Source organism: Marmota flaviventris, chromosome 3, assembly GCF_047511675.1.
Source record: "Marmota flaviventris isolate mMarFla1 chromosome 3, mMarFla1.hap1, whole genome shotgun sequence".
NCBI classification, from domain to species: Eukaryota; Metazoa; Chordata; class Mammalia; order Rodentia; family Sciuridae; genus Marmota; species Marmota flaviventris.
Window position 1 is genome coordinate 43,059,464 of NC_092500.1, and position 15,027 is coordinate 43,074,490.

At 32.7% G+C, this 15,027-nt stretch overlaps 1 protein-coding gene across 1 annotated transcript in view; it reads left to right on the top strand.

Annotated features, from left to right (window-relative positions):
- Caps2 (calcyphosine 2) overlaps positions 1–15,027 on the top strand; it is a 43,885-nt gene that overhangs the window by 27,432 nt on the left and 1,426 nt on the right. Inside the window, 5 exon segments of the mRNA XM_027929793.1 lie at positions 4,317–4,435; positions 5,410–5,486; positions 6,937–7,091; positions 10,638–10,775; positions 12,775–12,871. Of these exon segments, the coding sequence (XP_027785594.1) occupies positions 4,317–4,435; positions 5,410–5,486; positions 6,937–7,091; positions 10,638–10,775; positions 12,775–12,871 (586 nt within the window).

Genomic DNA, 15,027 nt, shown 5'->3' on the forward strand with positions numbered 1-15,027 from the left:
TATGGAAAGGCTTCTAGGTAAAGAAAGGAGACAGCTCAACCAAAGGACAAAAGCAAGAAAGAACATGGATTATTTGGAGAACTAAAAGTAGTTCGGTCTGGTTGGAATAGAGTTCAAGGTGGGGGCTGTCATGGGAAAAGTCGAGTTTGTTGAAAGTAGTCTTATGTAAAAGAATTATGTGAAATTCATCAGGGAGTCATTCAAAGAAAAGAAGTGGGAAGAATGGGGGAAAGTGACGTTGTCATGTTTATAATTTAGAGAAATCTCTCTGATTACACTGTGTGGAATGGGTTGAAGACTGTATACATGAGGACTGAATTGGATTGAATTCTATAATCTAGGAGAGAAGTTGTGGCAACCTGAATTAAGCAAAAGGTTGTATCCACAAAGCTACTTAGAAAAATAAAAACGTATTCAGGAGGTAAAGATGTTTAATGCCCATCCCAAGATTACAGGTACTGCCTGCTCTGAATTGCCATATCCAAAAATTTGTTGTAGTTTATGATTTATTCTCACCATCCCCATTCCACAGTACTTTAACCCAGGTGTGAAAATCTGCTTCCTTTTGATTTCCATGAGAGAAAGGAAGGAGGGAGAGAGGGAAGGAAGGAGAGAAAAGGAAAAAGAAAGTCAGGCATACATGCATAAACCACATTTATGATTCCTTGTCTGTATGGCAAACATTTCAAAGGAGACATTTAGGGAGGTTTATATTGTAACAATATAAACAATTTAGAATTATTACTGGAAATTTCTATTCCTAAAATTATCCCTTGGGTACTTTTCTGTGGTAAAGTCCTTCCTCTCCATTTTCTGTCTCTTCCACCTCTTCCCACTCCCCTAATTTTCTATTTATTTATCTAGAAATATGCAGCCCTATTATTTTTTTATTAGGGTTGGGGAGTGTATTTTCTTCTTCCTTCCAGATATTTTTATAGAACATATCTTTTCATTTTTATATGTCCCATCAGATCTTTTTTCCTAAAGCACTTCTTAAAAGAAATTTGAGTGCCAATTAAGATAATACTCATGTACCCATAGAAACATCCTTGTAAAAGTGCATTCATGTATATATTCACTCATACATGTGTAAATATAGCATTAGAACAATGACAGACTGCACAGACCCTTAGGCATGCGTGTATAATTATACATACGTACACTCACATATATAATCCTGTTACACATATCACGTAGTCTCTTCAGTTGCTTAATGTGATATTATTTGTAGGAGACTCTGCAACTTCTCACCTTAATCTTATCTTCCTTCAATTACAAATCCAGTCTAAACTGCTGTATCCTATTAGACATCCTTCCTGGATTATTATGACCCAAGTCACTATAATATTTCATTTCATCTCTCATAATTCTGCCTCCCACGTCTGCATTGCAGGCTCTTTGGATCTTCCTAAAGGAAGATACATCCTCTTTTCTATTCCTGACAGTCCATCTATTGGATTTTATTTTCTGCTCCCAGAATATCACTCATTTTTAAGTTTTTCTTAACTTTTGAGTGTTGTTCTATCATGAAGACCCAGAAGGCTAAAGGGTAAAATCTGACCATGTTATCTATAATAGCCCTTCTATTCTTCTTCATTATTTGTTCAGCTTACTTTTTTCTCAGAGTTTCTGTTATCTGACATTATATTATGTATATATATGTTAATCTATTAATTTTCTCTGTCATGAGACTATAACTCTTTGAAAGTAATCACTTATCTATCTGGGGTACTACAATCCATCTGATATCCTGACAAGTGACAGATTTTTAAGAAGCACTTGCATAAATATTTTTGAATGAATGGATTTATGTTTAAATTTTAAAATCTTTGAATTCAATTAATGCTTGAACCATTCTTATTCTTAAAGGAACACACACACAAAACACACTTGGTGCTGAGTATCAAACCCAGGGCCTCACATATGCCAGGCAGGTGCTCTATCACTAAGGTATGCATGCTGACAGTTCTAGAAGTGCAGCATATTGTTAATGAGTTTCCTGAAAGTTCTCACCAGATGTCAGTGAGGCTGAATAAATGTATAACTTTACATTTGAAATATAAGTAAAATTTGCCAAGTTTTATAGTCAAACATGTTTAAATCTTTACTAAAAGTAAGAATTATTATTAGATCTTTAAATTTTCCATCTTGCCTTTGAAAAATAAACAAAATCTCATTTTTTTCCTGGAAAATGAAAAATGTCATGCTTACCTTTCTTAGATAACATCCACATCTATGGAACTTTAGGTTCATGGCCTTAAAAGAGTAAGTGAAGTCTTGTGTTTTGGGAGATGGAAGTCTAATTTTAGTTCCTGGAATAAGTAGCCAAGAAAATTGTGAAATTCACTCTAATTATTTTTCCACAATCTATTAAGTTCTCATTTTGATGAATTATTGTGCTGATTTCTCTGGAAATGTGAAAATGGCCTTAAAGTAATCTTTTGTCATAGAAAAACTTGATAGAGATAATCTATCCTTTCATTTCATTTTAAATTTGTTTGATATTTAATTATAGACATAAGTCTACCTGTGATTGGGGAGAAAGCTTTGTACACTTTTAAATTGTATCTTGATTACTTTTCAGCTGTTCAGTGGTATTAATATATGTTCATGAATATAAACAAAATGATAAGATAACTGATCATTTCTGTTTGGCACATTGTAAGTTAGTAGTAGGCCTCAAAACTTTGGGACCAGATTCTCCACTCTAATGGTTCTGCTTTGATTTATCTACTTAACTTTGGATGTTAATTTGACTTCTGCTGGGCTGCTGCTGCTGCTGCTTTTTTTTTTGCTATAAAAAGTGAAAATATTTGGGCAGTTACTGAAGTAAACATGAAGCTACGTAAAGGTGACAAAGAAGCTCTGCTTGCCCCTAAATTCACCCAACTCATTAGCTTGGCAGATCTGGAACCCATCTGCAGCCTTAGCTGGGAAGCTCCATATCACTGCTTCCTACTTTCTTAGTTGAAAAATATTTTAAGGATTACTTTCATGACTGGTGTTGGGGAAATAGCATTTGAAACCTAGAAAGTCTCCCATAAAAGGACTAAGGAAAATACTTTTATTATTGGAAAAGTATTAAGCCAGAATGTAATGCACATCATAGGCAATTTGGTAATAGAGTAGTGCAAAGACAGAAATCTCACCCTTTTATGTAGCCAAAAAGACATAACCCATTGCATACAAGGAACTTGCCTTCCAGAAAGAGGACTTGACAGCACCATTTGTCACACATAGTTCATCCTAGAGTCACCTTGTAATTGGGATGGCTGTCTGTGTTAGCTAATTGACTTTATCCAGAGAAAACAGACTTTTCATCTTTGTGACAAGAGATAGTTTTGCACTTAGAGCAAGGTGCCTAAGGAAATCATTCTCCTGTCTTCTCACAGAAAGTGGGAGATAAGAGTGCTGTTGCCCTTGATGTTTACATTTCAAAAAGTGGTTCCCAGGTTTTACAGAAAGATTTTCCTAGGACAGAGAACTGGCAGTAGGCCTGTCTAATTTTCAAAAAAATTTATATACATCTCAAAGAAAGGAGGAAGTATTTCCATTGCAATTAAAAATGTTCTAAAATAACTGTTCTAAGAAAAAAGAAAGGAGAAAATTTCTCCCTTTATATTCAATAGGAAGGATTATTTTAAATTTGTGTTTGTCTTTATATTGGATATACGTATATATGAACAGAAATTTTAAATAATAATTTTCTTAAGTGGCTTAAGAATTTTGTTAGTGAATCTTGATGCTCTAATTAGGTAAAGATTAGATTTTATTTATGAGACATGTCATTAAAAGACCAGGTGATAGAACATCAGTTAGAGTTTATCAATTCATATTATATCTTTCTGTGGACCAATAGATCTATTTCTCTATTTAGGGATGTCATAATTTTGACAAATGGAACTAATTTTTCCCTGTTTTTTTTTTTTTTTTTTTTTTGGTGTGGTGCTGAGGATTGAACCCAGGGCCTTATGCATTGTAAGGCAAGCACTCTACCAACCGAGCTATATCCCTAGCCCTTCCCTGTGATTCTTATTAAAAACTCTAGGTTTCTTACATTAGTGACTTTTTTTTTTGTTTCCATGGACTGTTAGATAGAAAATTGTGCTAATTAATTGGGAATATTTGTTTCTGTTTTTTCTATCATATTAGCTGACACCTGTGTAGTTTCTAAATATTCTCCAAGTATACATTATCATTAATTAAAATATACTATGTCACGTATGATTGAATCAAATATTTTAAATTTGCATTAGTTGGATTTTATATCTTGTATACTTTCTAGCTTTAAATATTTTACCTCTTCATTTCTTCAGGGTGCAACCTTGACATTTTTGACCTCTGATCACCCAAGCCTTCCAGAAAGCATGAAAGAAAACTCAATACTTAGACTTCGAATCACCAATATTGATCAAATAGCTTTGGATTCTCTGAAGTAAGTCAAATAGACATTTGCTATTTTGAAAGTAAGTCAAAACACATTTTTTATAATTATTTTAAAATAAGATTCTATCACAACACATTTAGAATTTAGTTTTTTTTTAAACATAGCTATGTAACATATCTATCTGTGTTATCTGGCTCTCAAATACATTCTATATGTGGGGACAGTTATCATCAATGAAAAATTTAAATGTTATTATGTTAAAGATAACTTATCAATTTGCCTTTCCCCTAACACTTTCATTTTACCAAATACTACCAAAGTATTAAGTTTTAAAATATAGAATGTCAGTATATCATAATAATTTTTCCCACATTGTTAGTGTGGTGCTTTTTTTAACATAAAACATATCTCAGATTCCGTATTCTTACAGTTTTCATTGATCAATTATATGCATGGTAAAAAAAAATAGTGCTGTGAATCAAAAACTGATTTTAAATGATTTTGAGTTTTTTAAATTATAGGAGTACACACACATTACATATTCAAACACAGAATAGTGTTTTCTTGTTATTAAATATGAATCAAAATGACAATAATTTATGTGTAGTGTACATTCACGAAGGGCCATATCCCACAAATTGCCAGTAAGGAAATCCTCACTTGTTGTTTCCTGTATTTCTAAAATTGAATTTATTTTGAGGGCCTTCTTTAAAACAGCAAGCAGTTTTAACATTTTAAGTTAGAACTTTTGAGTTTAATAGTTTTAATTAAGTCTTTAAAGAACATTGAGCTAACCATAAAGATGGATATGTTCACAGGTAGCTCTTGGAAGGTTTTAAAGATTTTATCTCAACTTTCCTAGGCATTAAAGCAGCAGGAAAATTGGGACTTGGTTGAACTCTATACTCTTCCAACTTTTTTGAGGGTTTCTTTGGGTCTGGAGCAGCAAAGAACTTAGAGTTTCTGTACTTGACATCGTGAAATCCAGTATATTTTTATCATTGTGAACATGTCAATTGCAGAACTACTTCAGTGGAATATGAAAATGATATAATCAATCAAGAAGCCAATGATAGGCTGGTCTTCAAGACCATTCAAGGTATGCATTTGCACTCTATCTCAAATACTAGTTTTAATTTTCATCCATATTTGTTGCAATCAGTCAAAGCATTATTTTTGAGATATTTGTTAATTTTATAGCACCTGGTGTATGTTTCCTATTTGATTTTTTAAAGCTTACATATTTATTTATTAAAATATTTTTAAGATTTCTTCTGCACTAATGGTCCTGAGTAAATGTGGATCACAAACTTAATAGTTTTAGAAAGTGTGAGATAATATGAGTTTTATTCATAAACTAAATAAAATATAAAATTGATTCTCATAATACTTATCTTATGCATTAAATGATGTCTAAAAAGATTTTTGGTAGTCTAGTGTAAAAGAAAAATTGTTTGACTAGATGGCTTCAGTTCATGTTTAGACTCTGCCATTTAATAGACATATGATTTTGTGTAAATCCCTTGCACCTCTTTCTTCATCTCTAAAATGAGGATAATAATGCCTGTCTTTTAACTTTTCAGGCTTGTTGTAGGTAATGAATGAAACACACACACACACATACACACACACACACACTTTGGAAACTAAAGCATTTTACAGATTTTTGTTTTAGGAGTCCTGTCTTACAACTATTGCAGCATACTAGATTGTAATAGACAATTTCTTTGTTGGATCTCATAGTCTGGAGAGGAGAAAAGCATTAAACAAGTAATCACAGAAATCAAAAATACTTTATGATTTCTGATGAATGCTAAGATATTACTTAAAGATAAAAGATTCACAGTAAGAAGGCTAGAAACATTTGATGGCTGTCTGAGATTAATATTTGAATCAAATATTCTTGATGCCATTGTTAGTAGTTTTTTTCTATTTTTACAGTTTTTACCTCTATTGAATCTAATGACATTTGTTCTTTCCTCCAATGTATTAAATATAATAACTGATTTAGTAAAGTTCCCAATATTTTGCTAAGTGAATCTGTTCCTAACTGTATTAAGTGAAATAATTGATCTATAAGAAGAATCTAGGAACCTAAGCATATAACCTGTGAATTTCCAAAAAGAAGGGTTACTTTACATATACAGTTATAGGACAGCACTCAACAACCTTGATGCTGTTTAATATCTGAGTTTCAATTTGATGACTCAAACTGTTTATAAATTTTGAACTTTTTTTTTTTAACTTGAAACATTTAGGCTATTTTCTTGCTAATAGAAGGAAACTTGATTTTAAAATATAACACTTTAAATTTTCACCACACAGTGGCGCTGTAGTTCTGGTATATTTACATGTGGTTGCATATATAATCTTCTTTATTAAAAACATTCTGTTTTCCGGAGGGTTTTGTTAGTCATACTCTTGATTTGGTTCAATATTCACACTATTCCCATTACATAAAATTTTATTTTCTTACAAGAGAAACAACTGCAGTTTGATACCTTTGTGCACAGTAACAATTGGTTTCCATCTCATTTATTGTTAAACAGATGTGCTAAAAGAAAAACTACGTAAAAGAGGTGTTCGTATTTTGACTGGATTGGGAAAACACTTTCAACAATTGGACAAGGAAGGAAATGGGCTTTTAGATAAGGCAGATTTGAAGCAAGCTCTGAAAGTTTTTCATTTAGAAGTGTTGGAAGAGGTATGTACCAAGTAAAGTTTTCTGCAGGGGAGTATTCTTGGGTAGCATCATTCACTTTTCTTCTGAAATTTTAGTAGCTCAAGTAGACTTCTTCCTCTTGCCCTATTGTCTGTGTAAAGCCACCAGGCAGCAAGTCCTATTGATTTTTGAAAGTTCAATGTTCATTTCTCCATAATACATTTATTAAGAGCTTAGTATCCAGGCATTGTGCTAAGCTCTGAGGAGACATACTGTTTACTCTCATGATCTTCATAATTGAGGAAATGATTGTGAAATTATATATGTGTTAAGTAGACAGTATTTTGGTACACATGGGATGGTAGCTAACTTTATGCGAGGTTATTGGGAAGGAAAGGGAAGATCATGGGAAGATTTCTGGGAGAGGATCCAGGCTGAGTTTTGAAGGATGAGGAAGAATTAACTAGGAACCAAGGGAAGAGGAGGAGTGTGGATCAGACAGCAGATATTTCATGAAAAGGAGAGCACATATGAAGGCGTGGAGGGGGAAGGAGTAACCTATTCCCCAAAGTGTACAGATGGTCATATTCTTCTAGGTCTTTAAATGCTACATTGTCTTCCTATTTAGGCCAGAGCTTTTTCTATACACAGCCTTGCTCTGACACTTCTGTCTAAAAGAGCACCACCTTCTGATCTCTGAGCCTTTCTGTGTCAACTTCCCATTTTTATTTTTTCATGTCAAATTGTAAATATTGTCTGGCTCTGCCTCCAAGTAGAACTTAGGTCCCATCAGGGTAGGGACCAGGGTGCTTCTGGTCCCATTATTTTTCTAGTACCTTGAACAGGACCTGGCATACAGCTAGTGCTAAATAAACAGTGCATTAGTTTCAACAGATGCATGTGTGGAAACAAGGAAAATAAAAGAAGAGTGAGAAATGAGTCTGGTACACTAAAGTCTTTAATGCTAATTTCTATTATATTCTAATAGCATATAAATTTGACTCACATCAAGACTTCAGCTAAAGGATTCTTTCTCATTGCTCTCTTTTGCTCCAGATGGTCTTGTTAAAGGTATAGCCTATTTTGTAGAAGAAACCCTGGAAATTGTATTTGTAAGATTCAGGTTCAAGTTTTAGTCCTATGGCTTTAATTGTGTGTTCTTGGACAAGGCTTTTAACTTTTCTGGTTGACAAGCTCTGTGTGACCAATTGATTGCCCTAATAAGATTGCATGGAAGTTCAAATGAAAAAAATTACATGGGAATATGCCTTGTCAACTGCAAAATCCTGTGCCCAAATGATATTGCTTATCACCTTTGTAACATACCTGCTCTTTGTTTTGTTTTTTTTAATGATGTTTAAGCTTGTGGCCCACCTAGTGGTACATACCTGGGATCATTCCCCCTCACTTCTTTCTTTTGTAGATTAAAAAGAAAGCAGCAATAAGAAATTAGAAAGTCTTGATGTTTGCTTTTGATAATAACACAAACAGTCAATAAATGATAGAGAGCTTGACCCCAGATAATTTGGCATCATCTAGTGATTTTCCTGTATCACTGCAGTTCCTCCCCTTTTGATTGATTGTTAAATGTTTGATTAGATTTATGAGTAAAACTAAAGAGGATAACATATAAGAATGTGAGTAAGTCTTCCCCTATTTCATGTATTTTAAATAATATTCCTGTTATGTTTCCTGTCACATCACTGGAACCTGCTCATGGAATGATAAACATGTGCAAGAGGCTTGAGAATAAGACATAAGAATCATCCCCACCCCCGCCCCCCCCAGGCCTATTGTGGAACTAGAAAGTGTTTGTGGGAAGACATTGTCATCCTGCCTGATTTGAAATAAACAAACAAAAAAAATTGTACCATAAAGAGCCTAATTTATATAGAAAATACTACAATGAATTTACTCCAGCTTTTTTCAAATGAGTAACTTTCCATTCTGTACCATATCTAGAGGACATAAATTTGTTGTCACTTATGTAAAATTACTCAATTCTTGAAAATAACTTATTTTAAGCTTTAAGATATATCCTTTAATTCTAGTATTCTATTGAGTTGAGTGAACAAATCTGTCTTCTCCTGTTCATATTACTCATGACTTTAAACTTCAAGCTCATTTTCAATTTGATTGAACCAACACATAAAATCTCTGTAATGTATGGGGCATTAGGATAGACAAAAGTATGGATGGGCTGTTGAGAATTGAGGGGAAGAAGGGCAGTTGGAAATATAGTTTTTCTAACTAAAGTTTTGTTTGGAAAAAATAGGAGGAAGTGGAAAAGAATACTTTTTGAGTATTTATTTGCTAGGTACTTTACTACGTGTTTTATTTAGTCCTGTTTAAAGCTAACAACTTGATTAAAACATTGATAATATACTTATCTGGGTTTAAGAAAATTCATGCTGCAATTTTTTTGTTATCAAGAATGCTGTGAGGGCTGGGGATGTGGCTCAAGTGGTAGCGCACTCACCTGGCACGCGTGCTGCCTGGGTTCGATCCTCAGCACCACATACAAAGATGTTGTGTCCGCCGAGAACTGAAAAAATAAATATTGAAATTTTCTCTCTCTCTCTCTCTCTCTCTCTCTCTCTCTCTCTCTGTCTCTCTCTCTCTCGCTCGCTTTAAAAAAAAAAAAGAATGCTGTGAAAAGAGCATTCTCTTAAATAGTGCATTTGCCAAAGAAGTAACTGGTAATGGCATAGTGTACAAACCAACATAAGGGATTTGTTTACTCAAATCACACCTTTCAGTGTGAATTGTGCAATAACATTAGACTCATTCGCATCTTTACTTTGAAAGAAGAAGACCAGCGGGAATATAATTAGTGGTTGGATGCTGTTGGAGGTGTTTCAGGACCTTCAGTGACTTTTGAATTGTCACAGATATAGCACATTATAAAAATAATAAAAAAGTTCAAACCCAGTACATAGTAGCTCACTCTATCTAACCATGAATTGAATTTTAAGGGATTAATTTTTTTTTACCAGAACATGGGCTTAGTTGCAGGGGTCAGGGGCTATACAGAGAAAAAGGGGAGATGTTGGTAAAGGGTACAAAATTTCAGTAAGGCAAGAGGTTCTAGTGATCTATTGCACAGTATGGTAACTGTAGTTAATAATAGTGTACTGTATATTTCAAAATAGCCAAAGACGGGATTTTAAACATTTTTCACCATGGAGAAATGATAAACATGTGAGGTGATAGATATGTTAATATCTTCATTTGATGATAGCCTGATTTGATTGTTCTACACTGAATATTATTGTAGAAACCATATTGTATTATACAAATATACACAATTATTTGTCAATCAAAAATAAAATAACTCAAACACGATATACTTGTGAGTTATTGCCCCCTAAATTGTTCTTAATTTTATAGAACTATTCACTTCAGGTTTCCTTTAAGTGATTTTCATAATGGCTTGTTTGGATTTATATGTGACCTTTTTGAATGTTCCTATTAAGTTATCTGCCTTTTCTAGGGCTTTAGGAGATATAACAAAATATGACTATGACTATTTCTTTATGACTATGTCTAACTTAGAGGTGTAACAATGAACCCTGTGAATATTTCTAGGATTTTGAGTCTTTGTGGCTGATTCTGAGTGGCAGTGGTGATGGCGAGGGCAAGGACAAGGACAAGGTAGATTATGGAGAATTCAAACGTGCCATTATTGGTGAAATGAATGAATACAGGAAATCATTTGTTCGAAAGGTAACTGCTAAGTGATCTTTAAAATTATTACTTTTAATATATAGTTAGTTTCATTATTTAAAAACTTCAACAAATTACCATTTAAAATGTGTCACATAATTGTATCTATAAAACATTGTTGGGTTTAGTAAAACAAAAATAAACACAAATGCATATAGATTTACCCAGAATAAAGTAAAAATAGCTCAGCATAAGTTTCAGAAAAAATAGTATAAGAGGGAAGGAATTTGAAATCAAATTTTGTTTATAAATTACTAACTCTATAAATTGCTGCTTCCATAAATTGATAGCTATTTGACTTTATGTGTTATGAGATATCACTGAGCCTGGGTTTCCTGTCCCATGGAATTAATACAGGATTGAATGAGATAAAAATATAAACTTCTCAGCATTGTGACTGTCCCATTGTCAATGCTCAATACATGTTATTTTATGATGATAACTAAAAATGTTTCTCTGGCCTTTGTAATTTGCATGCCGAATGATAACATGAGGATTATAATGATCATACTAAATTAGAATTAAAATAGGAGCCCCGTGTTTATAGAAAACTACATATTTACTTGACTTCTGGTGACCATTTTAAGAGTATAACTTTGATCAATATAATTTTCTTTTTCTTTTGTATTTGGGCCCCAAAATTATATATGTTTTAAAGTTAGCATTGAAACAAAGCTTTTCTGTATAAAGTGAGATATATGATTATTTCAGGTATAAATCTCAAATAGAAATTAAACTCTGCCTTTACTGATTCAAGAGACACAATAAAAATGTTAACTAAAACAAATTCACCACATAATATTTATAAATTGGTACTTATTTGTACTCTACATGTCCTGGTGGTAGGTTTGAGTGTCAGGAGTAGAGACTGGTGATTTTCCTGTTCATATATGTTGGTACTGGGAATAGAGGGAAAAATAGGAGTTATGGAGTATTTGATTTGTTTGCAAGGGCTGTCATTATCAAAATACACAGACTATATTACTGGAACAACAGAATTTATTTTCTTATGGCTTGGAGGCTGGAAGTCCAAGAAGAAGGGGTCAGCAGGCTTTGTTTCTTCTGAGGTCTATTCCTGGCTTGCAGCTGCTGCACTTTTACTGTGTTCTCACATTGTTATCTATTCTGTTTGTGTCCCCCTGCTTTCTCAATAGGAAAACTAGTCCTAATGGATTAGGACCTACCCTAATGATTCTGTTTTAGCTCAGTTGCATCCTTAAAGGCCCTGTCTCCAAATACAGTCACATTCTGAGGCACTGGGGGTTAGGGTTCAACATAAGAATTTGGGGAGGTGTGATTTAATTTTCAACAGGTACCAGATTTCTGTGAACTCATGAACTCAAGAGTGTGAATAAATAAAACAGATTCTAGTTTTGACTCTTCTGCCAATGTGGTATGTTGCTTTGGGAAGCTTGTGTGTTTTTATGCACCTCATCATATTCCCAGTGGAGTTTTTTATATATATATATTTTATGATACTGAGTCGTATTGAACTAGAAGAGCAGTAAAATAACTAACATTTCAAAAGGTAGTGTTAAATTTCAAGAAATAGGTTAATAACACTCATTTAAAGTTATTTCACCTTTTCATTGATTTTAGTGAAGGGATATTTGCAGGTTCACTTTTTGCATAAAATAGTTCTCCTGGTGATTTGTTTTGGTCATTTAGCAGTTTTCTATGGGTCTTGGAGCTGGAAGTTACCCAAGAGATCTTTTATCCAGCTCTTCAGTTTGCAGAGAAGGAAAGCCAGGGCAACAGAGGTTAGCTTACTTTCAAGGTTAGGATGTTAGAAGGTGGTAGAACTAAATATTTGAGTATGGGTTTCCTAACATCTTGCTTCATTATCTTTTCCCCTGTATTTATGATGTTTCTTTAGCATGTCAATTTAGTACATTTTAAATTGTCCTGTTTATAGCTCAGAAAGCACCTACTGCAAAATAGATAATTAGGTTTTTATGTGTAATGATTTCATAGAAAAAAATAACATTTCCCTATTTAGGCTTTTATGAAACTGGATTTCAACAAAACTGGCATTGTGACTCTCACAGACATAAGAAAATGTTATTGTGCCAAGAAGCATCCTCAAGTAATTTCAGGTAATTGTTATGAGTCAAAGTGCATTCGATTTCTAAAATGTTGGTTGATAAAAGCATCATCTTTAAGTTTAAAGCATTGACTGAGGAAGGAAAAAAATAATTTTTGTTTGAACCAGAAACTTGAGAGCTATTTACCATTTTCATTTAAAAGTTCTTAGGTTTACTGTTTATACATGTTTCCCACTCCCTCCCACCCTGATACCCAGGCTGGCCTTGAACTTGTCATCCTCCTGCCTCAGCCGCCTGAGTAGTTGGGATTACAGAAGTGAAAGGATGCCCAGATTTGATATTTATAATTGATATAGAATTCTTATTTTATTTTATTTTTGCTTAGGAGAGGATGAGGAATTTGAGTTTAAAAGACCAGATTTAGAAAATAGGTAATTATATCTGCCAATTCTCAGGGTTAGTTTTACTTTATCTGCTTACGTGTTTATTCATACTAGAAGGATAAAGCAAATTTCCCAAAATAATTCTAGGAATTCAGTTCCTATTGTATTTCTCCTGAATTTTTTTTTACACAATTGATTTATGAATGAATTCTTAATTATAAATAAAGCATTTGACCGCCACTAATCTCCTCTCTCCATTACATTTTTCTTCAGAGAAGTAAAAGTTACTCTCATTTTACATATATATATATATATATATATATATATATATATATATATATATATATTTCTGTCCTTAATCTATGTATTTTTCATAGCTGTATATCTGCTATAAATATCTAATACTTTTTGAAGATTATTTTTCCTGATTTGAAAGACATATTAAACATATTGTTATACACTTTGCTTTTTATAATCAACAGTGTGTTTTGGATCTATTTCCATGTTAATGCATATTGAGTCACTTTGTTTTTACCTTGTATATATTATTATTTTCACAAATCAATATTATACAATTTTCATAGCCCATTGGTGGGCTTTTAATTTCTAATTATTGATATACAACCAATAAAGCAACATATATGATTATTTATGAGTATAGGCTCATTTTCTTCTGATTCCTTAGATATCAAAACCTAGAATTAGTTGGATATCTAGATTTCCAATTTTAATTATACTTCCAGATTATATTGTATGATGATAATACTAGATTATACCACCACTACTTGGAAAATTCTATTCCTTCACAATTTTGCCAACAGTTTAACTTTTTGTCCATTTGGTAAGTTAAACATTTTTTTATTTGCATCTCCTTGATTACTAGAGAATATTTATTGACCATTTTTTTTTACTATTTTATGACTATTGGCCATCTTTTATGAAGTTTCTGAATTTATCATTTAAATTATATAGTACTATTATTTTAAATTTTTGCTTTTTTAATATTAAAAATATGCACTAATTATTTTGTTTTCTTATTAACTTCTGCACATGGTTTGTTTATTAATTTTAATTGGGGAGTAAAAACAGAAAAAAATAGAGTTAGTATTGAAGATTAGTGCTAATTATTACTGGTTTCCAAATTTCCAGTAATCTGTTTTAGGTTAAAATAGTTTTATTTGAAGCTGAGTGTGGTGGCACATGCCTATAATCCAGCAGCTTGGGGGCGGGGAGGTGCTGAGTTAGGAAGATCTCAAGTTCAATGCCAGCCTCAGCAATTTAGTGAGGCTATAATAAGCAACATAATGAGACCCTGTCTCAAAATAAAATATAAAAAGGGCTGAGGACGTGGCTCAGTGGTTAAGCATCCACCCTTAGGTTCAAATCCTGGTGCCAATAAAATAAAATAATAGTTTCATTGGATTATTAGTGACTTTAAATGAATTACAGTTACTCCAAGAGAATTTCTAATAATATTTCATAGTATACTTTTTACCCTTTAAACATGTCATTCCCCATGCTTTATGTTTAACTAGGCATACTGAATATCAGAACATAATAGTTTACTCATTTCAAAATTAGGTGACTTCATTATTGTTTATTTTTTTCTTTTTGTCTTCTGTCTAATAATGTTAAGCATTATTAGACAGAAGACATTATTAGTTCTATTTTGTGTCATTGAATTGTGGAAGAGGGTTTTTCTTTTGTTGTTGGGAAGCCTTTGTTAGTTTCAAAATTTCTATACTTCGTCTTTGCATTCACATTAAGGAGGACTAGCTAGCAAGCTAAACACTTACGAAAGAGAAACACAAGTTTTTAGAAAAG